General features: G+C 41.4%; 2 protein-coding genes across 6 annotated transcripts in view; one reads left to right on the top strand and one right to left on the bottom strand.

Moving 5' to 3' along the window:
- Window positions 1-19711, top strand: part of LOC121192850 (dipeptidyl aminopeptidase-like protein 6) — a 67236-nt gene extending 47525 nt beyond the window's left edge. For 3 of the 4 annotated variants that reach the window (XM_041054775.1, XM_041054776.1, XM_041054774.1), the window contains 23 exons: window positions 3229-3323; window positions 3429-3503; window positions 3591-3643; window positions 4091-4172; window positions 8068-8188; window positions 12287-12441; window positions 12828-12925; window positions 13050-13176; window positions 14048-14086; window positions 14268-14375; window positions 14467-14558; window positions 14658-14705; window positions 14799-14911; window positions 15723-15770; window positions 15875-15973; window positions 16089-16158; window positions 17119-17313; window positions 17394-17448; window positions 17569-17671; window positions 17774-17829; window positions 17941-18013; window positions 18116-18189; window positions 18501-19711. In XM_041054775.1, coding sequence (XP_040910709.1) covers window positions 3229-3323; window positions 3429-3503; window positions 3591-3643; window positions 4091-4172; window positions 8068-8188; window positions 12287-12441; window positions 12828-12925; window positions 13050-13176; window positions 14048-14086; window positions 14268-14375; window positions 14467-14558; window positions 14658-14705; window positions 14799-14911; window positions 15723-15770; window positions 15875-15973; window positions 16089-16158; window positions 17119-17313; window positions 17394-17448; window positions 17569-17671; window positions 17774-17829; window positions 17941-18013; window positions 18116-18189; window positions 18501-18647 — 2126 coding nt within the window. In that variant the 3' untranslated portion in view covers window positions 18648-19711. Of the gene's footprint in view, window positions 1-3228; window positions 3324-3428; window positions 3504-3590; window positions 3644-4090; window positions 4173-8067; window positions 8189-12286; window positions 12442-12827; window positions 12926-13049; window positions 13177-14047; window positions 14087-14267; window positions 14376-14466; window positions 14559-14657; window positions 14706-14798; window positions 14912-15722; window positions 15771-15874; window positions 15974-16088; window positions 16159-17118; window positions 17314-17393; window positions 17449-17568; window positions 17672-17773; window positions 17830-17940; window positions 18014-18115; window positions 18190-18500 lie in introns of those variants that run through there. The other variant, XM_041054777.1, reaches the window with a different exon arrangement.
- Window positions 19712-21408: 1697 nt separating this feature from the next.
- Window positions 21409-27909, bottom strand: part of arhgap21b (Rho GTPase activating protein 21b) — a 42265-nt gene continuing 35764 nt past the window's right edge. Inside the window, exons 17-24 of one of the 2 annotated variants that reach the window (XM_041054758.1) lie at window positions 27687-27845; window positions 27470-27548; window positions 27274-27347; window positions 27103-27192; window positions 26815-26982; window positions 26127-26232; window positions 23271-23302; window positions 21409-23164 (exon numbers count right to left, since the gene is read on the bottom strand). In XM_041054758.1, the coding sequence (XP_040910692.1) occupies window positions 21587-23164; window positions 23271-23302; window positions 26127-26232; window positions 26815-26982; window positions 27103-27192; window positions 27274-27347; window positions 27470-27548; window positions 27687-27845 (2286 nt within the window). In that variant the 3' untranslated portion in view covers window positions 21409-21586. The remainder of the gene's footprint in view (window positions 23165-23270; window positions 23303-26126; window positions 26233-26814; window positions 26983-27102; window positions 27193-27273; window positions 27348-27469; window positions 27549-27686; window positions 27846-27909) is intronic. The other variant, XM_041054759.1, reaches the window with a different exon arrangement.

Genomic DNA, 27909 nt, shown 5'->3' with positions numbered 1-27909 from the left:
GTAGAAACAAAATCTGCCACAAAAACAATTCCCTTCCTAGAACACAACATGCTGAATAACAAGTTTTTGTGATTTTTTTATTTTCTAATCATCCAGCCAGAAGAACTCATCAACAATCAAGCGACAAAATAGAAATAAGTGTCATAAAAAATATCAGGTAATAAAGCTTTAAAATCCCAAAGGGGAATGAAAGAATCTAGGTTGTATGCAGTTCATTTCGTTGAAAAGGTTCACTGTACCTGAAACTAGCTCTGTTAAAGTTAATGTGTACATGTGGGATATCTAAGGGTAAATATCAATTGGACTGTGTACTGTTGATACAAGGCTTAAATGAGTGAAGAGATGTGAGGTAGTAGGAAAATGAGCAATAAAATATGAAGTTCCCTTTGTCTTCAGTTTCACTCAAACCAAGGCTTTCCTCTGCAGGGAGATCATTAAACTTTCCTTTTTCTGTAGCTAATGGTTGTGCACCTGAACTGTGCACTCAGAGATCTTTGGCTTTTAGTTCATCTCAATCTATGCGCATGAAAAACACCAGAGTTATAAAAGAAATCAGAGGGTTTTTTTTTTTTTTGGGGGGGGGGGGGGTTATTGTTGTAATAACTACGATCTCCTTTCCAAAAGACATAGATGTTGTCAACATAATGTAGATACACATAAACGCATTCCAGTTAGGATTTTTCGCTGTCTACATAGAAACAGTACATACAGTAAAAATGATCCAAACAGAACAGATTTATGGTACAACAGATTTGGTGTGGCCTCTGTAACCTTGACAAAGTAGCCAGCGGGCAGCTCCTGGCTGAGCTCAGAGATGTTGGATCAGCTGACTCGGTGCCCTCTGGTGTTCGACAGGAAAAGTGTTTATTGTTAGATGGATTTTGAGATTTAACTGCGCTTTGTGACTAGCACAACTACTACCAATGAACAATACAGTATGTTCTTCTTATCTATATTTATAGTAAGGGATATAGGTAATTGGACAAGGACAGGACTGACGTTTGGTCTGGTTGTCACAGGACAGAATCCAGAGCTGAGGATCTCTTAAGCAACTAACTGGTGTAGGAAAACCAAGGTTGAAAATGAACTCTCATGCTCATTAGACTAACCAGATTGTTAGTAATGAGGGCATACTTGGTTGTAATTAATGCACATAATACATAGCTGGTCATCTGAAATCTGGTGAAACAAACAGGACGGTTAATGTATTAAAGGCCAGTTCAGTTCCTTATAGTCTGAATTACAAGAATCTAATCTAAAAATTTGTCCAGGGTCCAGTTTCTCCAGATTCCAATTCTTTCGTCACATCTAAAGCAACTGATTTTTTTTTTTTATCTCCCCATCAATTTTCCTTTGAAGCAATAGACAGTAAAGACCAAGTTTAGCGCTGTGTTACATTGAACCACTTTGTAGCTTGGAGACATACAGTTGCTTTTTTTTTTTAAGACAACCAAATATAACTAGAAAAGTGGATAAAAGTTGCTGCATTGCTGAAATCAGATGGTTCAACAACCAGGCTCACAAATTCATGCACAAGCAGTTTATGCATAAATACACCTGGTGTCTTGCTTGTATACGTTTGAATGCGGCTGCACCCATAAATAAATTTACATTGTCCTGTGCATATGCAAAATCACGTCTCCTTCTCGTGCTGACAGAGAAATTACGACCTTACATCTGTCCTTTTGTTCTATGGTGCAGACTGTTCCACTGATTACTTACATTACTGGCTTATTAACATATAATTAGTTAAGTTCCTGTGTTTCTGTGCCCTTCATTCACGGCCATGATGAAAACGTCCTCAGCACCTGACGAAAACCCCGGCAATCAATTGTGTGACATTGCATCTTGTCAGTTAAGTTAATGCAATCAACTCCCATTTTGTTGCTAATGACCTTTTGATAAGAAGCCCAATGGGACAACTTCACACTTCAGTACTCCTCATCAATATTTTGTGGGCTTCATTCACAGCAGTGCGTAATTGATCCCCGTTGCTCTTTGATCACTGCTCGCCTCTGTAGTCTTTGGACTCACCTCTGAGTTTCTCACACATACTCAGATCCAAAGACAAAGGATTCGACCTTCACACTGATATCTAAAAGAAAGAGCTGCAGCGGTTTGTCTGACGCTGTTTGTATTTTTGAGATGTAACAGAATATAATATTGCCCAACAATGAAAACAAGCTATCAACAAGCAACATCTGTGGCCAAACCTACTCATGAAACAAAAGCACCAACTTTGGCAGCTGAATTACCATCACTACTCTTTATGACTCCCGGCTCAGAGCTTCTCATGAAATTGATTTGGCTTAATTACAGTTCTCATTACTGATAATGTCAGTAATGCACTAACATTATCAGCTCTTGTTTGTCCCTTGTCACAAAAAATTGGCAATGTGACTCACAAATGTGCAACTCTGCAAGATGAAAAAAAAAATTCCACTGTCACAAACAGGTGTCACCAAATTCATTTGGCTCACATTTCATGGCCTTTAACAGTCTCATTTGTTGAGCGGTGTTTTTGCCATTTCTCTGTCCATGTTTTATCACAAAGCAAAAGTTTTCACATATATTTCTGAAAAAATAAGTCTGTTAAGGAAAACACACTTAAAAAGAGAGGAAGTTCTGCTTAAAACCGCTTGAAATCAAGATTTAAGCAACAATAAAACATATACAACTGAGTTCAATCTCTACCTTGATTTTCACAACACTGACTTTTTAGTGCTAAGGTAACCAGAGAAAGCAATTCTGGCATTTAATGGGAGCTTCCCATAAAAGATGAGCCCGTTGTCCACAGAGCAGGATGACAAGGGCAGCAGCAATCTAGCAGTTCCACGTATCAAGTGGCTGGTGAACACAGTGGAGCATTTAGCAGCTAAAGAGCCCGATATTTCCCCTGGGAGTTGCTGGAGGGCAAATGTGAGCTGAAAGGAGAGAGAATATTGGACGTACATTCATCAGGTGGCCAGAAACATGACACCAAATGAATGATAATGTTGCACTGGAACTGCTGGATGTGTAAATAAGCAGCTGTTTGCCAGCAAGCTTGCCAAATCAATTTAAAAGCTAATAACATGTCATTGTCGTGTTTTCAGCTTCTTTCCACTGTCCCCAAATTTGTGCAGGTTTAATAGTAATTTTGGAGTAGATACTATATGCTAGTGCAGTTTCTATCATCTTTCCTTGATGATTGTGTTTTTTTTTTGTTTTTCTTTTTTGCATTTACAGACAATGAGCTGCTTTATCGTACAAGAGAAGGGCATGTTGTCAAGTATAACGCTGACACAAACAAGAGCACGGTTATTGTGCAGAACCAGTTGTTTGTGAGTATCATCTTGCCTACAGTTTACTTCAAAAAAACAGTAGGTATACCCTCTACTGCTGCTGTGCTGGGTGTATTATTACTGTGAGTTTCTGATCCCATTCAGGACAGATCCAGAGCCGCCAAGTACCAAGTATCTCCAGACATGCAGCATGTGTTGTTTGCCTTCGAAGTAAAACCGGTGAGATGCCCTCTGAGTACTACCTCGCACCATATAATTTTTCCAGATTTTGTCCTTCTTTGACTATGATGCTGTTTGTTTCCACAGATCTACCAGCACTCCTATGTGGCCAAGTACATTATTTACAGCCTTGTGGCACAGTAAGACTCACCTCTTCCTTTATTGTCTGTTGTCTTTTGGGCCCTGGTCTGTCCCCTTCCTCTCACAGACCTCAGTCTGACCTCAAGTAGACAGTCCACTGACATCAGCCCCATTTACCTGCTTTTGCTGCCACTTTGTGGGAATGCATTAATGTTCACTTTAGGTTTGTGCGCTGCATTCAGCCTGGCCTGTTTTTAGCCTCTCATCCATCTATGTCTGCTTATTTCCCACTGTTCTGTGTTTGCAGTGAGCCAAGCAAAGTCAGCTTGTGCTAAAAAAAGGATGCAGATGATTGATGAAGCCTACTATGAGGGAACAAGCCAAAAAAATCACATGACTTCCTTGTTCTGACCGTGCATTTGTATTCAGTTGTACAGCATGCATTGTGCATTTAGCGTACAAACAGACAAATAGTGAATTGATTCTCTAATGTGCCGTCTCTACAGGGAAACTTGGCCTCTGAATCCTCCTGAGGTGCATGAAGCTGCCCTGCAGTTTGCTGGATGGGGACCCCAAGGCCAGCAGCTGGTAAGGAGGCCCCTACCCCCGAGATTACTCTCACTGAATACTGGCACACTGGTGGACATCTGTCAGAATCAGCCTGGCATCACAGAGGCTCAGTAGTAATTTATGGTCTGTCGCAGTGGAACAGACAAATGTTGTGGCGATAAGAGGTTTATGTTCACTGTAATGACTGTGTCAAGGGCCCTAAGGTGAACCTCCAGTGCTTTGACCTCTGTCTGTGTCACTGTGAAGCCAAAATAATTTTTAATTTCACAACTTCATTACAACACATGAACTGGTGAGAGCCACAGTGGCAGATGGCATCTCGGTGGCACAACCAGTGGCTTGGACAGTCTGGGCTTTCTGCGGTGGTGCAAACACATGGCACTGAGTAAAGCGTGTGTGTGTGTGTGTGTGTCATCAGGCACATTTGGGGACAGATTTTGTAAAATGGACCAGTTGATTAGAGACAGTTTGTCCAATTGTGCAAACAAAATTGGTGTCTTCAATTTGGTTTCACTGCAGTTCTATTTGGCATGTCTGTCAGTTTTTTCTCATTGTACGTTGGTGTTATGAAGTAAAATGTGTTTGTTGCTTTTAAAAGCATAAAGAGTGCAGAAATATTTACACAAGAAAGCCTGACAATTTGGATGAAATCCTTGGATTCAAAACAGTTCAAGCTATTATAAATTCAACTGTAGCAGTAGAGTGCACTATTTTTGGCAAATACAATAAAACATAATTTCAAGTCTTTAATGAAGTTCAGAGGATGTCATTTACATGATGTGGGCCAGTCTGCAAGTCTTTTGACCTTGTTAAGTAGGAGCACCATATGTTCACATGAGCTGCAAGTCAGAGATGAAAAAGAAGCAAATTTGCGACTGATTATGAATGAATAACCATTAAGACTTGTTGTCAGATAAGAAAACACTTAACTTGTAGTGGATGTGTTGTTCTGAAGGGCAGTTACAAATTATGTATTTTGTTGTTTCAGTTGGAGAACTTGTTTGTCTTTATGGTGTGTTTTGTTCGGGAGCTTATTGAGCTTTCATTGCAATATTCTATGTTTTCCCTTTTGTCAACAAATCCAAAGAAAAGACCAAAATCACCAGTGTATTTATCCTGTGTGTCTACAAATTGCTTGCGAAGCCAAAACTTGATATAGTTTATTCCTCTGTTCCGTAGAGCTCCATTTTGTCCTAAAACTATTAAAAACATATCAACGAGCTACTCTATAGCACTTTTCTACAATTAACATGGGCACTGCAGGTTGTTTTGAATCAATTCCACACACACCCTCCTGCTACTGTAAATACTTACCAGAGCACCAAATGAGTATTAATCCACAGCTGAAAGTAGTCCCCGCACCTGTGCTATTTATTCCTGTTTGAGAAATGTTAGCTAAAAACTACAATGCTCAGCTGTTTTAGGAAATTACTGAGCCTTTTTTAAAAATACTAAGCAATATATTTGTGACCCATTTTTAAAGAGATCCATCTTCAGTAATATCAGTGGGTTTGGGGCCGAGTATTAGAAGTAAGAATGTACTGGTAGAGAACTGACTCGTTGTTTGCTTTGGTCTTTTCATGGGATTTGTTGTAGTGGCATCGATTCAAGCACCTGATAATCTTTTGCTTTATTCTCTCTCCTAATCCACTACTTAAAAGAAAAAAAAAGGTCTTGTTGACTTTAAATTAGTTTCTGTTTGGATTGCTGTGCTTAGGCAACAGACAGTCCCATGTTTCATCAGCTATTACTTCAAAGCTTTCCCTTCCTCCATAATTGCTCTTATTGTATCATTTGCTTAAATTACAGATACATTCCTGTGAGAAAATATTAACATTTCAAGTGTGTGATGAGCCAAGGGAAGAAAGCAGATTAATTTGCATATGGTAATAGTGTACCTGATTGTTCCTTTCGCAATGCTGTTACTGTAGCTCTGCGTTTGATTTAATGAACAGCAGAGGTTACGCGAGAGAAATGAGATGAGCTCTCATCTTTTGTCTCTGTCTGACCTGGCGATGTCGGACGTGTTTTCTTTTTCTGCTCACAGTTTGTGAATGTAATGATTCGCCATTAGGTTTATTAGAATTGGAGCAATTTATCATCAAGTGTTTCATCAGCATGTAAAAACGAAAGGTGTGTGTGAGTGTTTGTGGCAGTATGGCTGTGTGCAGTGAAGCGTCAGATGTACAGTACAGTGAGAGGAGCAGGGAGATGAATCCTGCAACGATCCCCTCATTAAACCGCAAGCAATTACTCTACCGTGACAGAGCAATCAGTGAAGCCGGGTCAACACACACACAGACACACACACAGACACACACAGACACACACACAGACACAGACACACACACACACACACACACACACACACATACATGCACACCTGCGAAAGATGTTATATTAACACAAAAGAGGAGGGGGAAGAAGAGAGGGGCTGGATTTAAGGGAAAAAATGAAACCAGATGAAAGTATCATTTGACAAAATTGGACAATATTTCACAACAAAAAAACACACACGCACATGGAGACACACTCAAACACAAATAAGAAACCCTGCTATTTGAGCTCCACAGGTAGCTTTGATGTTGCTACTTTCATCTCGCCACCCTTTTGAAATTGCTCGTTTTCAGCCTTTTGCTTATTCTCTCTTTTCTCTCATCTAAATCGCTTGAAGATTTATAAGTCAAGAGATGGCCACCTACTTTACAAATTATTCCGGTTTTCAGAGGCTATTCAGGATCATTTACGACTAAATGCTATTTAAGCCTTCTCTGCCGACAATGAGTCCTTTGAACCCGGAGACTTTATGTATCTTTCACTTGGTGCTAATGTTGTGAAGCTGAATCAAGGGTTTGAGGTTGAGTTTTGAGGGAGCTTTTGCCAAGGTATAATTCATAAAAATTAAAATACTCAGAATTCAATTTTTATGTAACTCTTTGAAAGCTGCCTATGATTTTTGGTATGTCCCACGGCGGTTTTGCAGCACTCGCCAACCACCAGCTTCCTTTGCTTTACACAGCCCTGCATTGATCTGTTTTCCTCAGATGTTGATCCCACAATATAAAACTTTGATTTTCTCAACAGCAGCTATACATCAGAGTGAAAGGAGCCATGTTTTTCTCTTTTTTGAATCTTGTGGTGGCGATTTGAGGCTTAGATTTAGCTGAAGAGGTTTCAGCTGACAGTCCAGTCATGCCAAACACAGCCGGAGCTTCAGATACCAATCAATCCCACATTCATCTCCCCTCATACTGGCATGAGGCGAAAACACTGGAGTGGATTGACAGAGGGTTTTAAGTATCACACACTCATCTGCCAGCGGTGTGTCTTAATTCCTTCAGGCAATGGCATCGTTGGTGCTGAGGGCTTAAATCAGCAGTCTAACCCGCAGTTTAGCTCAGCCATCGTCCAGCCCCAGAAGACAGCATAAATTCTCAGTAAACATTGGGGGGGGTGAAATTGTGTGTTTGCACTTCTTCAGTTATGTGTGTGTGTGTGCCTGCAGGGCCCCCAGCCAGATCCAGCGCCTTGATTAGCAATAGAAAGGATTTCATACTGCTTTGGAGAGGAATCCAGCTCGAACCGTAATGAGGCAAATATCTGTTAATACAGTGCTTAAGGCAGGTGTTGACTGAAGCTATATTAGCTTGTAAATGTCATTGAGTGGGTAGCTGCGTTTCTATCTGGATTAAGATTAAGTCATGTTGTGAAAAGAGCCACAAGTGGATTTGGTTTACTGTAGAAAGAGAAATGTGAGATGCAGAAGCTGAGGGAAAATATGCCCAGCTTTGCTTTGCAGGGCATTAAAATTTAGGTGTAAGTCAATGGAGCAATACACTTGACCATTTTAGATTACATACAGTAATACAGAGACTGACTAACAATAGCCACTGCTCTGCATTTCTTTGTCCAGGTCTTCATATTTGAAAACAACATCTACTACAAAGCGACAATAGACACCCGAGCGATCCGCCTGGTCTCCACTGGCCAAGAGGGAGTTGTCTTCAATGGACTTGCTGACTGGCTGTATGAGGGTAAGACAAGACAAGAGAGACAGTTACACGGACATACAACGAAGCCCAGGATAATATCATGTCCATCATTTCTAAGTTGCAAATAGTAAGAATATGGATTTCTGTGATTTTCAGAATTAATCAAAATGAAGGGAGTGAGTGAAGTTGAGCCAAATTCACTCTGTGTTTTAATTCAAACCAAATGTGTTGGACAGATTTCAGGTTCTTCCACACCAAACTGGGAAAACCATTTGGACCTAGCTTTTTTGCACAGCAGCACTGTCATGTTGAAACAGAAAAGGGAGCTCTCCAAGCTATTACCACAAGGCTGTATTAACACCTATAATATAAATGTAGACTGCAGCTTTAATGTTGCCTTTAGCTGTTTTTTGGGCACTTGGGGGAAGCAGAAAGTTGTAAACATAACATTATTATTGTCACCTGTCGAGTTAATATGGTGAATTTTTATTATCACACAGTTGTGCATTTATATATCCCACAGGCGCAGAACTAGATTAAAATTCATTTGGAACCATGTTTCCTGCCACCTAATTATTGTATTCACTCTTCTTCTAGCTCTGTTGTTCTCCACCCACCCAACAAGAAAATATGTGGCTTCAGTGTGTTCACTAGTTAGATGCTAACTTTGTTTGTCTGCTATTTGGTGCTGAGCAGGTATCCTACAGTTTGTTTTCGGAGCCTTTTTGCAGTACAGCAGAGCATTCAAAGCAAATCAAAGAGTCAGTTTTCAGTCCCAAAAACAAACACAGTGAGCTAAAGGATGCTGCAACGCTCCATAGAGCTTTGGGGAGCTGCAGAATCGTGTGTGTGTTCGTCACTGCAAGTGACACCTTTTAGATAAAAGCAGTCATGCGATCTGTTCTTAAAATGAAAATATAGATTGAAACAGCTTCAAACGGAAGTAACTTGCTAAGGCTACACCATGAAAAACAGTGTCCTCAAACTTTTGGGCATTTAGCGTATTTAAACAGCTAAATCTGAATTTAAATCCAATCTTGTGACACCTGCCCTCCACTTCCTCCTCCCCGAGGCGTGGTGGGTGTTTGTGTGCGTGATTCCATTTGAAAGAGCACAGCTGGCTACGTTTCAGTGCCCCTCCTCTACTAGACTTCCCATAGCTTGTCTTTGTGTTCAGGCAATTTTAATTAATTCATGTCTGCAGTGCTGCAATCTCACTCAGCAGATGTTCAAAAGCCAGCATGCTTGTAATTTAATACGAGACATTTTACTGCATATGTGAGACAGACATTCCAATTACATACCACTTGAATATGGCTTTGTTTACGGATGCACTGCCATATTTGAGACTAGTATTTAGACTGTGCAGTCATTTATAATAAAGTTTATAACTGCCTTGTTCAGGAAGTGAAGACCTCTATTTTTGGCATTGTTATTATTTTATTAATTTTGGATTTATTCAGAGGGCGGTTTGGGATAATAACTGCAGTGTAATTGTATAATGTAATTACAAAATGCCAGTTATTATGAGTGAAATTCTGTTACAGTGCATGAACTGCTTCAGGGTCGGCTCTAATCGGTTTTTCATTAATGGGATTATTCCTTTGTTGTAGACACAGAACATGACATGAAAGAAGTAATCCATTTTCAATGCTAAAGAAAGATTTGCCTTGCCATATTTTCCCACTGTGTTTCATGGATTTATCAGCGGATAGCACACAGCTTTTACACACGTTGCAGACAGTGTTAGCAGGATGGACTGTATTGTTCTGGTGTGATAGGTTTGGCAGAAGTTGTTGGAATATAGTTCAAGGTGAGGCTGCCTTTTTTCTCTCAGGTATTTAGTGTTGTACAGTCCAGTATCCTCATCCATGAGTGAGAGAATATAAACTTAAAGCTTTCTTATCATCACAGGACTGGAAGGCGGTTTGAAGTAAGGCAGGTGATTTAAGGTGACGCCTAGTAGAAAATAGAATATATGTTTGAATATGTTTTCTAGATGACGGAATGATGGCTTCTATATCAGATTTAAAAAAAACTTTCAAATACAGTCCTGCGGGTTTAAACAACTCTCTCTATGTATACACACATCTGTGAAGAGGTTAACTGAAGTCATATAAATGACTTTCACAGTCTCCTGTAGAGCCTGAGGTTTCGGAGATGGGATGAGCTCTCATAAGAAAACAAGGTGTAAGGTTGTCTTTTCACACATGCAGTCACATGTACAAACAAAATAAAACTCTGTAGGTTTTGGTCTGTGCATGTGGTCCCTCCCCTGCTGATGGAGCTGTAGACAGCTATATGTTTGCCTCTGACAGCAGTGACTGTCACGCACAGAAGACAGTGTCACTGATCATCACAGTGGATGTGTGAGGACAAACAACACAAAACCAAAAACCAGTCAATGCAGGCAATGTGTTTTTGTTTTGTATGAACTGCAGCTTCGGCATCTAGAACAACATGCCAGGAGTCCCATTAAAGGCTCTGACCTTCAGAGAATAATGAATAAAATCAATTTTATGTTGTGTTCCTCCTGTGGAAGAATAGGAACAAACAGTGATGGCACATGTTTTGAGGGCACAGGCCTTGAAAATCCTGCTGTAGTGCAACAAAGCCTTAGAGTGAGGACTCAATCACCTGTTGAAAACTGAATGCTTAATAGTCTCCTTGGCCCACTCTGACCCTGTTATAACATACTTCACCTTCTTAAATTACAATCTGAACTTCAACTTCAAGCTCTGGTGAAATCATTGCAGTCTACCCTGTCTGAGCTCAAGTGTTTTGTGAGCCCATTTTAATATTGTTAATCTGTTGTTTATTGTTTTTAATGTATCTATATTGCTGCCCTCTTGGCCAGGTCTCCCTTTTAAAAGAGATCTTGATCTCTATGGGACTAACCTGGTTAAATAAAGGCTAAATAAAGTAAAAAACCTTCTGAATTCACTGTAAAGTGAAAAAAAAAAAACATCGTCAACTGTCATGATCAGTGATAACAAAATCAAAGTCCTCATCACGATTGAGCTGATCATTTTTGCCAGGAAAAAGCTATTATTTGGATCTCCACATCTAGGTTCAGTAAGGTGTCTACTGTTAAGTGCTGTTCATAGAGTTCTTCTGCCCCCTGCTGGGTGAAAGTCACTCCTCAGGAAACTGCTGGAAAAAGTAAACTAATCAGTGAGGGAAAGTGCTTTTTCACTGAAATGCCAGGCACAACCTTTCAAAATAATCCCATTTTTCTTTTGAGGAGGTGTTTGAGGCATTTCTGCACCGTTTGTCTTGGTTTCTTCCAAAATGTCTTCTCCCTTAGTCACAGTGAATCTGTCAATCAATCAAAGCCCGGGTTTAAATTCACAGGGAATACTTCAAGGCTTTGTTTTCCCCCACCACCACCAACAAAAGCTTAAAGAGCAAAAATAGACAAGGAGAGGAAAGTGTTATTTATATACATATGCATTTTTCATACTCAGGGGGAAAACACAATGTGCTATACTAAATGATTATGAAGAGAAGAAAGAAGCGGGGGAAAACCCCCCGCCCCCCCAAAAAAACAAAACAAAAGCCTGCCCATGAACAGAATTCTGTGGAATAGATCTTGATTAATGAAGCTTGCAGTCATACTAGTCATACTATATTCATCATATATTTGTAATGATTCATCTTAATTTGCCATTATTTGACTCACAAGCATTAACTCCACATCAGCATGGTGGATTTAAAGCCCAGATGCTGGTTTCATGTGTTTGGATTTCAAATTGTCAAAATTTACTATGAGTAATTGATTTATTTCTCCCCAGTGACAGCGCAGGGATTGGGCATCATAAATCACGCAGGCTGCAAATATTAAGCCAGTGTCTGTTCAAATGGTTGCATATTGGACATATCTTTATCAGTGTCAGAATATTAAGTACATAAACACCAACTAATTGAAACACAGCCGACAGAGCAAAACAAACTTTTTATCAGCAGCACTGCATTGTAGTCACCTGACAGTGCTGTAACCTAAGTGTCAGGACTTAAACATGACATTTTTAGATGGATTATTGCATGAGTTTGACAGGATAACTTAGGGTATGTATCCTCACAGTCAGTGTGAAAACATTAGGTCAGAGTGTGTATCAACTGGTTGTTTTTGTATTTCAGAGGAGATCCTGCAAACCCACATCGCCCACTGGTGGTCTCCAGATGGGCTGCGGCTGGCCTACATGACTATCAACGACTCACTGGTGCCGAAGATGGAAGTCCCGTTTTTCACGGGGACGCCGTACCCCGCCAACCTGGAGTATCACTATCCAAAGGCAAGTTGGATTGAGCCACAATCTCACTCCCTCACTATTCTCATGTTGATGTTATTATACACTAAGAAAATCTTTCCAAATAAAAGTCCAGAAGTACTGGCAGCATAATGTAAAATATATAAATGTAATGGGGTTACAGAGTAGTATATTTCCCTGTGAAATGTAATAAAATAGAAGTATAAAAGATTATAAAATCAAAAGTAGAAGTATCTCAAAGCTGTACTCAATTACTGTATTTAAATAAATGTATTTATTTACATTCTCCTGCTGTACACAGAAGACTTTTACAGAGCTTGTTTACGTCTGAAAACAACAGAAAGACAATTCCTCACTGACTTAGACTGAAATCCAGTCTGACCTATCTAATTTCCTCTTGGCCCTTGCAGGCTGGGGAGGAAAACCCTGTAGTGCACCTGTCTGTGGTGAGCCTCAATGGTCCCCTGCACACAGTGGTGATGAAGAAACCTGATGACCCCCGAATAGGGTGAGTGACAGCCCAACAGTGCCTCATTGAAGCCCCAGAAATAGCCCGGGAGGGTTTTCTCAAGGTAGTCGAGACAGAGGCTGTCAGGTTGTGGTGATGTATTCCCCCCCTTCTGATTTTCCAGGAGGGAATATTATATCACCATGGTGAAATGGGCCACCAGCACCAAACTGGCTGTTAACTGGCTGAACAGAGCCCAGAACAACTCTATCCTGACGCTGTGTGAGGCTACGACTGGAGTCTGCATTAAGGTAAAACATCTGGCAGATATTCCTTAGTGAAATCTGCTGCTGCTGCTGTATGTTTTGTGTTGAACACAAAAAAAAATGATAGGTCTGCTGATACTCTGTCAAATCCTGTGAATTGATCAAAACCAAGAATGAAGTCAACCATGTATTATTCCTCTGTGTCGTAAATGTTTGTTATAAAAAAAAGAAACTTAAAAAACAGTGAGCCACATTTTTGCACTTAGGTTTATTTAGTGAAACCTCCATACACTCTTCTGCTGCTGTAGATACTCAGTAGCTCACCAATTCTGCAATTTACAATAGTCCCTAACATGCACTCTTTGGTCCTGTTTGCAAAAAAAACTACAGTGCTCAGGTGTTTCAGGAATTAAGCATTAAAAAAAATAATAAATAAAGTATATTTTTCCCATCTGTTTTTAAGGGAATTGTTCAGAATTTTGGGAAATATTCCTAGTCACCTTCTTGTGAAGAGTTAAATGAGAAGATTGATTCTACTCTCACACTCGTCTGTTAAAACATCCATAACGAGCATCCCGTCCCCATTTAGCAAACAGATATAAGGTTCTGATCTTCTCATCAAACTCACGGCCAGAAAGTGAATAAGCATATATATCAAGATGTCAAACTTTTGTTTTAAGATTTACATCTTCACTCAGGACGAATTGGATTAGGTCTGAGTGACGCTAACAGATCAGAAAAGTCAGACAGTACTTAAAGATGGATTAACACGCTTTTGTTTCCGGTCTTTTCATAGAATTTGTTGTTAATAACGAAAACAAATAATACTGAAAGGCTTATTGTTTTTTTTTTTTTAATGCAATTCGTTGGACTCAGGAAATAAAATTTTCAACTCAAACCTTCTTATAAATTTCAGAAACATGAGGATGAGAGTGAGAGCTGGTTGCACAGACAGGTACGTGATCACAACACTGCTGTGCAACACTTGATTAAAAAACAGACTGTGTTTACTCCATGTGTCTGAGCTTGAACAAGTAAATAGCAGGAGATAGAAAAAGCCCTGCAGGCACGTTTTGGACACAAACTTTATAATAACATGCAGGTGTTTTTTTTTTTTACTTCTCTCTTCTCTGCAGAATGAAGAACCGCTCTTTTCCCAAGACGGACACAAGTTCTTCTTCACCCGAGCAATACCTCAGGGTGGGAGAGGAAAGTTTTTCCACATCTCTATGTCCACCTCGACGGTAGGTAATAGTAAAATTCTCCTTATTATATTTGTCCTTTTGAGACTATGTGCAGAGTGTATAGTGGTCCCCTGTGTTTTTCCTCGCCCAGCCTAACACTAGCACAGACATACTTCAGTCCCTGACTTCTGGAGACTGGGACATCACCAAAATCTTGGCCTACAATCATGAAAGGAACCTCATGTAAGACGTTTTTGATATTTTTGCATATTTTTTAACAGCCAGTGCTGCAGAGTCAAGGGTATTTTGTTTATTTGATGATGATGTTTGGATGTTTTTCAGATACTTTCTGAGCACAGAGGACAACCCCAAGCGACGGCACTTATACAGGTAGGATTTCACTGGAAGTTAAAAGTGCTTTTGTGGTTTCTGTGAGTTCTTTATAAGGTATGTAATGATACTCACGCAGTGTTGATCCCACAGTGCCGACACAAACTCTCCATTCAACCGCTGCTGCCTGTCTTGCGAGTTCAAGTGCGGCTATGTGGATGTTTCATTCAGCCACAGCATGCGGTACTTCTTACTCAACTGTAAAGGTGAGCGTTGTCGACCTCAAATCTCTCAAGTCGAGGCTCTTTTTATAACAGCGGACTGAGAGTGTTTTACATCTCGGGAGCGTCTTCTGGGGGACGCAGAGAGCCGTGCTCGGTGGAAAGTGCAATTGAATTAGTGCTCCGTGTCAGGTTGAGAGCTTATATCGAACTGGACGCTAGCGGATAACCTCAAACCACTGCTGAATCCCTCTGATTAGCCACAGGAATAAATGTCTTGTCTGACTGCTTGCCAACGGTCATGTGAGTGCTGCTGAGCTGCTGCAGGGGGGAGTGTGGCTTTCTGCTTTTAGTATTTGATAAATGGAGAGAAGACCAAGCATTGTGTTGTTGTTTACTACATCTTTTCCTTGTTTTCCTCAGAGACACTCTGTCATTGTTTTTTTTGTTTTTTTATTGGCCCCTGTGGCTTCAATACTGGAGCACAACAACACAGTTTCCATGGAAGCTGATTTGTTTAGGGGGCTCACTCCAGAGAGGAGAAGTGCCAGTGGCTTTCTTCATTAATTGGATCTTTGGAGAGTAGCTCCATTGTGAAATAATAAGCTACTTCCTCATGGGACACAAGTAGATTAGTAACTGCAGAGCTGGCTGAGAGGCCTGTTTCTGAAGTCTCAGAGGCATGATTCTTTTGCAGAGAAGTGTTGTCTTTCAGAGTCTTGATTACTAGTTTGTTTGAGGCATTTGAGCCTTTTGTCAGTGTCTCCTTACATGATATTTTATCTTTCCTATCAAATTAACTTCTATTATTACATACTTGTTAACTGGCTGTCTTTGCCTGAATTGTTCTTTATAGGCCCAGATATACCGAGTGTGGCTGTCTATCGCACCGAGGACAAACAGAGTGAGTGTCGTCACCACGTACAATAACCCGTTCTGAATTCACTGCAAATGCAGATTTGCCATTGAGAGATTTAAACAAAGGGCTTGTTTGCTTTTTCACCGCAGAGGTGTTTGACGTGGAGACAAATGACATAGTGAACAAAACGTACAACAACATGCAGATGCCCAAAGTGGAGTACGAGACCATCACCATAGACGATTATAGTATGTGTCCACCTCCGTGTTGAATTATCAAATACACATTTATTCCTATACATGGAATAAATCTCAGTCACTCTGAATTATAATATTTCCATTAACCCTGTCCTTTCTGTCGTAGAATTGACAATGCAGATTCTGAAGCCAGCTGGATTCGTAGAAACTGCCCATTACCCCCTACTGCTGCTAGTGTACGTATGAATATGTATGATTGAAATGGTTACTTTCATCATCGTTTTAAAGGAGTACCCCAGCAATTCCGTATATCATTTATGAAAATTTTTGGCCCTCACAAGAATTGTATTACAAAACAGAAGAAAAAGGTTGGCATACCTTGACTTTAAGTCCATCCATCCATTTTCTATATCGCTTATTCTGTCAGGGTCGCGGGGAGCTGCAGCCTATCCCAGCTAGCTATGGGCGAGAGGCGGGGTACACCCTGGACTGGTCGCCAGTCAGTCGCAGACCTTTTAAACTGAGATATAAATAAAAGACAGACAACCACACACGCATGCACTCACACCTAGTAGCCAATTAACCTAATGTGCATGTTTTTGGGATTGTGGGAGGAAGCCGGAGTACCCGGAGAGAACCCACGCAGGCACAGGGAGAACATGCAAACTCCACACAGAAGAGCCCAGGGTGTAAACCTGAGGCCCTCTTGCTGTGAGGTGACAGCGCTAACCACTGCACCACCGTGCTGCCCAGACTTTAAGTCAAAATCCAAAAATTCTAGAGGCTACATTTTCCATAATGCCTCTCAATAGTATGTTTTGTTTGACCCTGCCTGCTAAATGCCCACAGCTCCTAAACTCCTGCCCCCAATTTTTGTACTGCATCAGTCCCTGGAATAGTTTCCAATTAATTTCCTGTCACTCAATTAATGGAATCATGATGCACCACAAAATAATCATAGAAAATAATATAAACCAGAATATCTTGCATTTATTTTACATTTAAAAATACTGTTTCTTTCTAGTTGAGCTTTTTTCTAATTGCGAATTTTCTCATTTTGGTGTTAAACCCTCCATCTGACCAGTTATAATACTGAACATGCTGAAATGTTTTTTTAAATAATCCAAATAATATTAATCTGTGAGAAATTAGCCTTTCCTTAAATTTTATCATCATCCTGTCAACATTTTCCACAGAGACGGTACGCCCGGTGGGCAGATGGTGACGGAGCAGTTCCAGGTGGACTGGGCCACGGTTCTGGTCAGTAGCTTCAGCACCATCGTGATCCGCTTTGACGGCCACGGCAGCGGCTTTCAGGGCACCAACCTCCTCCACAAAGTCAGGAGGAAGCTGGGAAAGTTAGAGGAGAGGGACCAGCTGGAGGCCCTCAGGTCAGACATCTACTGGAACTGTGAGTTACGACTGTAAGAAAGGGCCTTTTTAAGTTTTACTAAGTGTCTTTCATCTTCAGGTTCATATCCAAAGAGCTTTACATTGATAAGAATCGAATGGGAGTTTATGGAAAGGTAAGGAGAACACAAGGTCAAAGACTGTTTGCTTTCAGAGATACAGCAACTGCCTTTCTTTCAAAACTGTTAATTAATTAGATTTCTTGGTGTTTCTGTGTCCCCTCTACCTTTGTCCAGGCCTATGGAGGATATTTAGCCACAATGCTTTTGAGCTCTGAAGAGTTCACCCAACTTAAATGTGGAACAGCAGTCTCACCCATCACAGATTTTGAGTTATATGGTATAGCTTTCTTGATACTCTTCTTTCTTTTGTAGATTTCTTGAAGACATATGAGGACAGTGTCTTTCTAAACCTGTGTTCTTCTTCTTTTCCAAATTGCAGCATCTGCATTTTCAGAACGATACCTGGGCTTAAAGACAGATTCCCGAGTATACACGGTAAAGTTCCAGTGCTTCTGTCTCTTTATCCAAATCGTGCAACAGGATGTTTTGCTGAATTGGATGGGCATGGAGCAGAGTTGTTGATTTTCCACTTCCTCTTTCTTTCAGATGGCGAATTTAGCACACAGAGCGGGTCATCTTCTGGAGAAACAGTACTTGATAATTCACCCAACTGCAGACGGTAACAGACTGTGTCGGATATATTTTTTTCTCAGTACTGCAGAGTGAAACACTGACTGTTTGACTTGGTGTCTAATGTGTCTCTTTAATCTCACCTTCACAGAAAAGGTTCACTTCCAGCACACAGCTAAATTTATCAACCACTTAATCAGCGTGAAGGCCAACTACACTCTACAGGTGAGCTGCAGATTCCAAAATCACTGGTAGATGGAAAATCAAACGGTTTCTGGTTGCTGTAAAGATTCCTCCTCTTCATGGTGTCTGGGTAGAGATCACTTCCAAACATGCCTAAAATATAAGAAGGTAAACATTAGATTCCAACGCACAGGCATTTGGACTAATGACAAATAAAGCAATTTGAAAGGGTGCAGAAAATTGTGATGGGTAATTTTACCCTATTTTCTATTCTACAAAACATGAATGGATAACGAAAGAATTGTTAATTGCAGCTCTATTATATAAATCCACTGCTCTATATTTACCTACAGATCTACCCAGATGAAGGACACTTCCTGCACAGTGAAGAGACACAGCAGCACCTGAGCCAGTCTCTGGTCAATTTCTTCGAGGAGTGTTTCCGGGTGCCGGAGGTACTGCCCGACGACCAGCAGGAGGAGGACGAGGACGACAGTTAAGCCTTCTCAGTTAAGCAGCACCTCCTCCTCCACCACCACCACCACCACCACCACCACCACCACCCTAACCCCCACGACCAGCTACTACAGCACAATATGCAACAGATCTTTCTAACCCACAACAACCCACAAGACCTGCTGTCCAGTCTGATATTAGCTCTACTCTGAAGCTGAGCACCTGCATGTGCAAAAGAGGGCCCCGGCCTATATCCCCTCTCCCCACCTCGTGCTGACCAGGAAACCAGTCAGAAAGACATGGAATAAATCTCAGATGTGAACAGTCATCCCTCTCTCTCTCTGCTATTGGAATAAATGGACAAGTACTCCCTCTGGTGGACAAATAGAGGATCAACATAACATCCATTGAGAAATGTGCCCGGGTCCATAAAACAAGCGCTTTTCAGCACAAAATAAACCCCTCCTGTGAAGATCAGTTCATTATGTTGAGATTTAACTTTTGAAAGGCTGCCAGTTTCTGATCAGCCTTTGCCAACCGACTTACTGATTATGTGTTCATGAGTATGATTACTGCTACTTGTTTCTCAGACTTTCTCTGTTCAGTGTCTTACAATAGTACCGTGTCTATGAGTGGATGTCTGGCTGCATCAGTCCTTAATTGCTTTACAAAACAATGGCACAATGTTTAACTTGTGTTGTACTCAAAAAAAAAAAAAAAAAAAAAGGAAAAAAAACCGATGTCTATACAAAAATGTTATGAAATCATATTTTCCCTCCTCATATATCTGGATTGAACCCTTCTTTTAGTCACTGTGCCTTACTGTGGGTGAAATGTTCATGTTAGAAACCCACATGACGGTGAAAAGGAGTAAATATGGGTGAGCCTTGTCTGAACTGTGCTGACGACGATAACTTGAACACGTTTTCCTGAAACGATAGCTGGTTATTAGACAGCAAAGTTGAAAAAAGAACCAAAAAAAGCAAAGCAAATGGAACATTTCAAACAGGGAAAGAACTGAATACAAAATAATTTTGTGTCTCCTTGAAAGATGGATTATACTGACAAAAAATGTAAAAAAAAAAATTTAGTTTGCGAACACAATTCTTGATACTTACCTTCCAAACTGGTGAGTTAACTATGCTGATTTTTTTTTTTTTTTTTTTTTAATTTTGTGAATTTCTTTGACTTGTGTGTTAAATGGCTTGACTCTCTCCCCATGTCACTTCTGTTAGTATTGTCAGTGGTTTCTAGTCAGCTGATGTACAAAGTGTATAAATCTTATATTGTTTAAGTCTTTATGTTGTATGTGCAACTTGTATATAAAGCATTTTGAAATGTACTGTTTGTCAGTTTTGTCACTGTACGTCAGTGTGTAAACCAACAAAGCATGTGACTGATATCTTGTGCTTTGACATTTGATCCAAGCTTCTTGAGGAAGCCAAAACATACATGAGAATTTGCCATTGACAAAATTTATTTCCAGTGTTTCAGGAGTCTGTGCACACCCCTCTCGCAATCAGAGGAACACAGCATTGATGGAAATGATCCAGCTCAATGAAGTGTTTCCTCCTGCAGGGACCTCTCCTCACAGAGAAGTACCAAACTGCCCACAACACCCACACAGGCCTCATGAGCATCATCATCATCTCACAATACTGTACTTAATCCTGCAATCTGATGGAAATGTAAAGTAAAGCAGCTAAAACATGGCATTTATATGTACATTTAAGTTACTTATTTTACAAGGAATATTTAAAATTCAAGTTCTGTTAAAATCAAAAAATGAAAAACAGGAGGAAAAAAAAAAAAGTATAAAACATGTTAAGACCGGAGTGGAATGCCTAAAGAATGGAAGCTCGGCATTTTGTTACATAACCTGTAGAATGACTGAGAGTCGACAATAAAAATGTCATTCACAGTAACATCTTCGTGTATCTCAACAAAGACAGTATGGCACCCTTAACATTTCATTGTGAGGCACTTCCTATTGTGAAGAAACATGATTTTTCTGATTTGATTACCCATTCTCTTTTTCTTCCTCTTTGCAATCTACTGCCAGACACTGACAGGTGTGTGAAAAACAAACACTAAAACACAGCATAACATTTGCATCAGAGGGACGTTGTTCACTGCTCTTTAAAACCACATACCTGGGATGAACAATAACTCTGTTTCCGTTTGCATAACTCCAGTGTGTTCTTGTCACCGTTGTACCTTGGGAAAGGCCCCTTTAACAGCAGAGAGCTTGTAAGCAGTCCACACACAGGCTGTACCAAAAAACACAATTCAAGTACACAGAAAAATAGGGATATGTACACTTTAGAATAAATCACAAGCATCTAAAGCTTTTAGTCGGTATTACAGCAAGCATGTCTGTACATTCTTCATTTGGTTACTGAGCGACTCACTGACTTTGAACATCGTAACTTTCTTTACACAAAAATAGTTCCTCTGCAATACTATAAATCTGTTGTTTTTACTACTTCCTATTCATCCTAGAAGTCAGTTCATCCTTAAAGCCACTTAGCTAAACCTTTAAAACAATCTTAACTCCAAGTGTTCACACTTCCTTGCACATACTTCACGGGCTCATTGTTTTGTGAGCAACAGGTCCTCTAAATCTTCAGCATAACAGGGATTTGTATTAGGAGGGAGGAAGTATTCCTGCTGACCCATCCCAAAGTCATTTATCATTAAAAAAAAAGACAAAAATGAAAAAGGTATAAACCACATTTTGTTCCATGCCTTATACATGAGCAAGATCAACAATCCCTGTGTGCAGTAATTCTCTTTTCACAAGCACACACACACCACTTACAGACACACACTCCGGACAATCTTTTTTTTTTTTTTTTTTTTTAAACAACATGCTCATTCACTAACATTGGTCACACAACAGACATTATACTGACAGACTCCCAAGTAAGTACACATCTCACAGACACAGAACACACACAGTCACACACACGTCCAACACTTCTCACAAGTACTGATAGAATCGTGAATGGACCACCTGGGAACTGGTGAGTTTATGTGGGTGCGCGGTGGCCGAAAGGCTCAGATTTTTACTCTGGGGGACGTCCCCGTTCAGCGCCTCAGCTGGACGATGTGGGAGTTCAGAAGAGGACGATGCTCCCAGATTTTGGGAGTTTGGGCTGCACAGCCCTCCCTGCTGTTCGGGAAAGTCCAGACTGACCTCAGGATTGCTGGTGCGGTGCCGCTCGCGGGCAATCCAGTCCCCGATTGAGAAGTCCTGAGAGCTGCACTTGGGCTTCAGCCGGTCCACCGCTGACAGCTCCGACCGGGACCCCGAACAAATGCCAATCTGCTGCGGCCAGTCTCCCAAAACAGACAGCTCTGCGAAGTCCCTCTGACCGCCCATGGTATGTCTGCGTCTGATGTTCTTCTTCTTACTGCGGCCCTCCGGGGACCGGCTCCTTTGGCTGCCCACACCAAACATGTCATCCACAGACATTCGCAGACGCACCTTCAGCCGGTCAGTGATCTTCAGCTTCCATGCAGGCTCTGCCTTATCCAGCTCGCCACGAGACGAGGAGCCGAGGCTGCCAGTTGAACGGCCTTTAACTGACCCTACAACACGCGACAGTCTGTTGGAATCTTTGTCGCTCCGAGCTCCGTCCAGCGAGGACTCGCTGTCGGTTTTCTGTTGGGCAGCTTTCTTTCTGGAGAGCGTATCACATTCGATGAGCCTGTGGGAGGGGAGAGGTCGTGGCGCTTCTTGCAGTTCTCTCTGATCAGCTTTCCCGACAGTAAACACAGACAGGTCGCTCTCGCTGTCGGTCTCCATCGGCCTTCCCTCGCTGATGAGCTCACTCCTCTCGTCGTCTGCATCATCTCCACCCCGGCTTTCGGCCACAGACTGCACTTCAGGACTGAGGGTGCTGAGCTCAGCTCCGGTCAGGAATGTCATGGAGGAGGTGGTGGAGTAGTCGGAGGTGATTGAGCAAACCTCTGCTCCCAGCCCGTTGGGGCCTGCTTCTGGCCCCACAGCCGCCATTCTGCCACGCCTCACTCTGGGCATTGAAGCCTGAGAGCTAGTGCTGTTCATCGTACCAAGGTCGGACACTGTGTCGTCGTAGTTGGAGGGCGGGTCTGACAGAGAGGACTGGTGAGCCATCGGCATGCGGTAGCTGAGGTTTGGGGAATGTGAGGGCGAAGTGTAGGGGGAGCCAGTTTGAAGGGTGGAGGAAATGTGTTCTGGAGGCAGGGAGGGAGAGGGCTGCGACATCAGGCTGCTGGAGAGAGACTCTTTCCTGTTGGTTTTGTCCAGCTGCTCCTCTGAGCTGTTTCTGTGCTTCTCTTTCTCACTGGTTTCATCCGCCTCCCCATCCTCCTCGGTCCGGCTGTCTGGGGACCACAGAGGCTGCTGCTGGCTCTCCTCTGGGAGCTCCTTCTTGGGGAACACAGCGTCCAGGTCGTCGTCTGAACTGCTGGGATGAGCTTTGTCCTTGGGCTTCTTGCGTTTACGGCTGGCAAAGAAGGAGGAGCGCAGCATCTCTTTGCTACACTGATCCTTCCCTGACCCCCACAAGCCCTGCTGAGACAGACGCAAAACAGCTTTAGAAGACTCATCAGTGGAAGACAGAGGAATATGAAAACAGCAAAGACAAGCAACGGAGCTACATGAAACAAGAGGACATTACCTTTGATTTGGAGGAGTCACTACATGCTGAATCTGCATTAAAGAGAAGAGAGTCATTAGTAAAAGTCTGTCAGCTCTGTGACTTGCTAAAGAAAGAGAAGAGGCAGATTAAAAGTTTGTTCAGAGTGAAACTGACAGACATGATGAGTATAATGAGAGCAGCTTGATGAAAGCAGATGACACCTTTTCAGCTCAGAGAGAGAGAGAAGAGGACGAGTAACCACACTAAGAAGTATATGGAAAAGTGAACAAAGCAGCAGAAGATGCCTGAGATGAAGGATGAGAGGAGAGTGAAAACCCGGCAGTAAACCAAGACACAAAAAGCAGCTCATGCTCATGTATCGATGGGACGACGGCACATCACGGACAAACACGCCAGTCACAGAGCATCACATGTAGCCACCAACCAGCTGTGGGCATTCTTTCCCAACTCAAAGACGTCACAGAGGAGAGGGAGTGATGACTGACTGAGAGGGGCCTGAGCTGAACAGATCAGTGAGTGTGCTGTGGTAGATACACCTGGCGCAGGCAAGCCTTAGTATAACAGACAGATGGCTCTTACTCCAAGCTAGATAAAACTGCTGTGGTGCCCTTTCACATGTAGCCGGTCATTCTCAGCAACATAAAAGGCAAAACAAAAAGTTTGCAAAACTTCCTTTTCTCACTCTTCAAAAGAAGAAAACACACACACCACAGTTAATAAAAATAAGCAGACTAATAGCCCTTTTTCGACTAAATAGTTCCAAGAACTATGGAGCCACAGGAACCAAATTCAGTGCAAAATCAACCTTTGAGAACTTGTGTTTGCTTTTGCACAGCATCTGAAGAACTGTGAAGATTAGGGAAATCAGACAGATGATGTATTACAATATGACAGCAGTGTTTGAGGAACAAATTTCACACATGAGAAAACAACACTGAGTCACTGTGTAGTTCTTTGTATTTACTGTGGCTCTGATATTTAAATGGTTGTAATGCACGGACGAGGAGACCTGGAGAGATATTAAAAAAAAAAAAGGAAAACTCCAGACCACCTGTTTTGAAAGTAGATGATCTGCTTTATGGTTATATATTTGTACTTTAAAACGTGACATGTCTATTTTATTTATTTATTTTTTGGCAAAGAGAAACAAAATTCAGTTAATGGCTCCTCTGGTCAAATAGCAGGTAAAATGCTTAAGTTCCTAGAATGGTTCCTGGGCTCCTGAGAGAGTTCCTGTAGTAGAAATGGGCTATTGATCATCTAATTTAGATTCAAAATGTGTGTATCAGTGAATAGCTCTGGGCTGGGGAGGGACGCTGTGAGGGACATGTTAGTGATTGATGTGGGTGTTATACATTATGTAACAGTAGGAGATGAGGAGGTATGTGGCAGTGTTTGTCTCTAGTTGACAGTGTAATGTTTTTAATGTTGAATGAAGACAAAGATTTTGAAATAAAGACACCACAGACAACAAATCAAACAAAAAGACACAAGAGGAGGCACTTGAAATAAAAAAAAAAACTACCTGCCGCGGCAAATACTAATACAGCTACCTACTAGTAAAGCTACCTGCTTGGAGCCCCACCCACGGCTATGTGTGCCTCTGCATCAGTCACTACATACTTATCAGGTCTGGGACGTGGTTGTATGTGTGGTTTTGTCGTTGTGTAAACGCATGTGTGCTGGGGAACATCCAGCTCAGTCCCACCACTACGACCCCACCCTCAGACATCATGACACATTATGCCACATGACCGGGAGAGAACCTGAGGTTGACCGTACCATGCTACTTGTCCTTGCGATCAGCTTAAGAGACAACAAGAGACAGCAGAAGGGCTTTCAGAGAAAGTACAGCAGCATCGCTCTGTATCCCCTCAATTTAGGGTATTGGTTTAAATATGAGACGTGCACACCACAGGAAAAATGACAAACATCGACTTCTCTTTCTTTCTTTTTATCTTTTTTCCTCCTTTCGCTCAAATTTAAAAGAGCTGCGGGTTTCTGCAGACTAGGCAGCTACACTGGGCACAACACTCGTCCTTCTTCCTACAGTCCCAGCTGTCCATCACTGACAAAACAGAGTCCATCAGTGACATCATCGAGTGATAGACGCCGCCCACTTGGCCTGTGTCAAGATTGGGTAATGTGTGAGTGCTGGACAGGGATAAGGGAGAAAAACAACACACTACACACAGAAGGGCAGAGGTCAGAAGGGTTAAAACTTCCATTGTTTCTTTTTGTTTGTTAGATTTTCTTTGGGAAAGAACATGCCGGGATTATGTGAGAGACGAGGAGGAGGGGAAGAAAAAGAACTGAAAGAAAAGGAGTCGTCGTCTCAACACAGGTAAAGCACAGGGAGAAAAAATGACTTGAGCAAGAGAAAATAAAGAGTAAAGCAAAGAAATGAACAGAAATAAAACTTGAGGACAATTTAATATATTTGGGCAAAAAAACGTCAACATGAAAACAAAGCAGACTTTTATCCAAAAAATAGATAAATTAATTTAAAAAAAGAGGCTCAACAAACTGCAAGGTATTTTTCAACAATTTTCCAATGGTTAAAAATTGTTTTGATTGAAAAATTACTGAAAAAGCTTGCTTTAACAGAAACACAAAATTTGGTGGACTTGTTTTTGCTCAAAGCATTCAAAATTAAGGAAAACAGGCATGATGCTCCTCATCTTAGCATAAAAGACTGAGACACAGCTAACATTTAATCTTACAAGTAATTAAGTCTATACAACACATCGCTTTCACTTTAATCTATTGCAACAATAATAATAATAATGAAATACAGTATTGCTGTCATGCTAAAAGATTTGCTGTGGTGATGGTGGAGCATTGAGTCCTGAGGGAAAAATCCCAGTGCGTTACCTGAGACTTCGCCTGGTGATGGTGCGGTCCGTCCGATATTGGAGAGCAGGTGGTCGATATTGGGCACAGGCTGAGACTGCACTGTGCTTTCCTGCTCAGCGGTGGTCTGGAGCCACACATGGAGGGAATAACAGAGAGAAAGAGGATAAATTCAAGATTCAAGATTTAAGATTCAATACTTTATTGCCAAACGACTAAGTCGTTAGGGATTTGTTTGGTGAGGTCAGTGCAATTACAGAAACATTCTTACAGTCATAAATCATAAATACTCACACACCCACTGACATTAGTAGCAGCATAAGTAATGACAAGGAACATATCTATGTAACACATCTAAATGACTGAACACAATACATAGATGGGGAAAAAGTTCTGTTCTGTTATGTTCTGTTGTGAGGGAAATTTCTGGCTGTTTAGTTGTTAAATGTGCCTGTCTGCCATCTGATGCATATTGGTTTTATCAGAGCTTTGTAAACGATGAGCTGAACGATGGACACTGCAGAGCTGGTGATAGTTCTGTTAGTTAATAAGTGTGAGCAACCCCTTTCACATGTAGTCATTTGAATCCTTGTTCATACAAAAAGGTTGATTAGTGCAGCTTTAAATACCCATTTGTCTAAAATAATCAGCCAAACATTAGGTATCTATGATAAACATGATAAACAGAAGAAAATGAACTGCCACATACAACAGGGTCCTCATCACCGTCGTCAGTGAAGAACCAGTCGTATTGCTGGATAAGATTCTCAACTATCTTGCACTGGTCCGGCATGTGATTCACCATGTTGGTCATGTTGTCCTCAGAGGTTCTGACCAGCGTAGGGCCAAACACTATTGCCAGGTTACGAGGCTCCATCTAAAACAGATTAAAACAAATCAGATACAAATAATCCTCAAAGGGATTCTGGATTTACACGGGAGTGGAGAGTGTTGCGTGACGACGTTATCACGGAGACATCCTGTTGACTACCAATACCTTGTTCTTTTCACAGTTGTCAGAAACCCTCTTGAGGTGAGCACAGAGGAATTTCAGAGTTTCATAGTGGTGCTCAGGCAATTCATGGATCTGCAAGAATTGACAATAACAATTAATGGTATCTCTAACTGTAATGCTATTCAAATTAATGCTGCTCAGATTTTTACTCACCAGCCTCTTGAGCTCCTTTAATCTCTCCACTGAGTCTTCTGTTCTGTTGGCTTCAATAAAATCAGCATACTTTTCTGTTGAAGAGAACAGAGTCTTCTTTTAAATAATGACACCTATCCAGGGATGCTGTGGTCCTTGTTTGGGATTTTTTTTTTTTTTTTTTTTATTAATTTACAGCAAAATTTAAAAATCCTACCGTTTGTAAACAGAGGTTCTGGAAGTTTTCGGAAGAACGACTTTAGCAAACTACTGATGACATTAAGGTCCCGCCATTTCTGCAATGAAGTAAGAGGTCGAGACAGGATTATGTTAAAGCAGTTCTTACGGTACAAATCAATCACTGCTAAAGCAAGCTGTCAGTCAGTCAGTAAAGCGTTGCACTGTACTGTGCAACCTAACTGTCAGTCACTCACGTCTTCCTGGATGTCGATGTCAGTCATGCCTTTGCTGTTGAGCTCCTCCTGCATGCTGGAGATGGCAGCGTTGTTCCCAGGGACCCTGTAGATTCCCGTGTACTCCAGACCTCGCTCCTCCACCACCTTACAGCACACCTCCACGATCAGAGGAACAAACTGCACAGCACACAGCAGCAAGAAATTAGAAATCGCAAATCATTAACTATGTCAAATTTGAAAT

This window comes from Toxotes jaculatrix, chromosome 14 (assembly GCF_017976425.1).
Source record: "Toxotes jaculatrix isolate fToxJac2 chromosome 14, fToxJac2.pri, whole genome shotgun sequence".
NCBI classification, from domain to species: Eukaryota; Metazoa; Chordata; class Actinopteri; family Toxotidae; genus Toxotes; species Toxotes jaculatrix.
The sequence above is the reverse complement of the archived record's forward strand: the minus strand, read 5'-3'. Positions and strand labels throughout refer to the sequence as shown.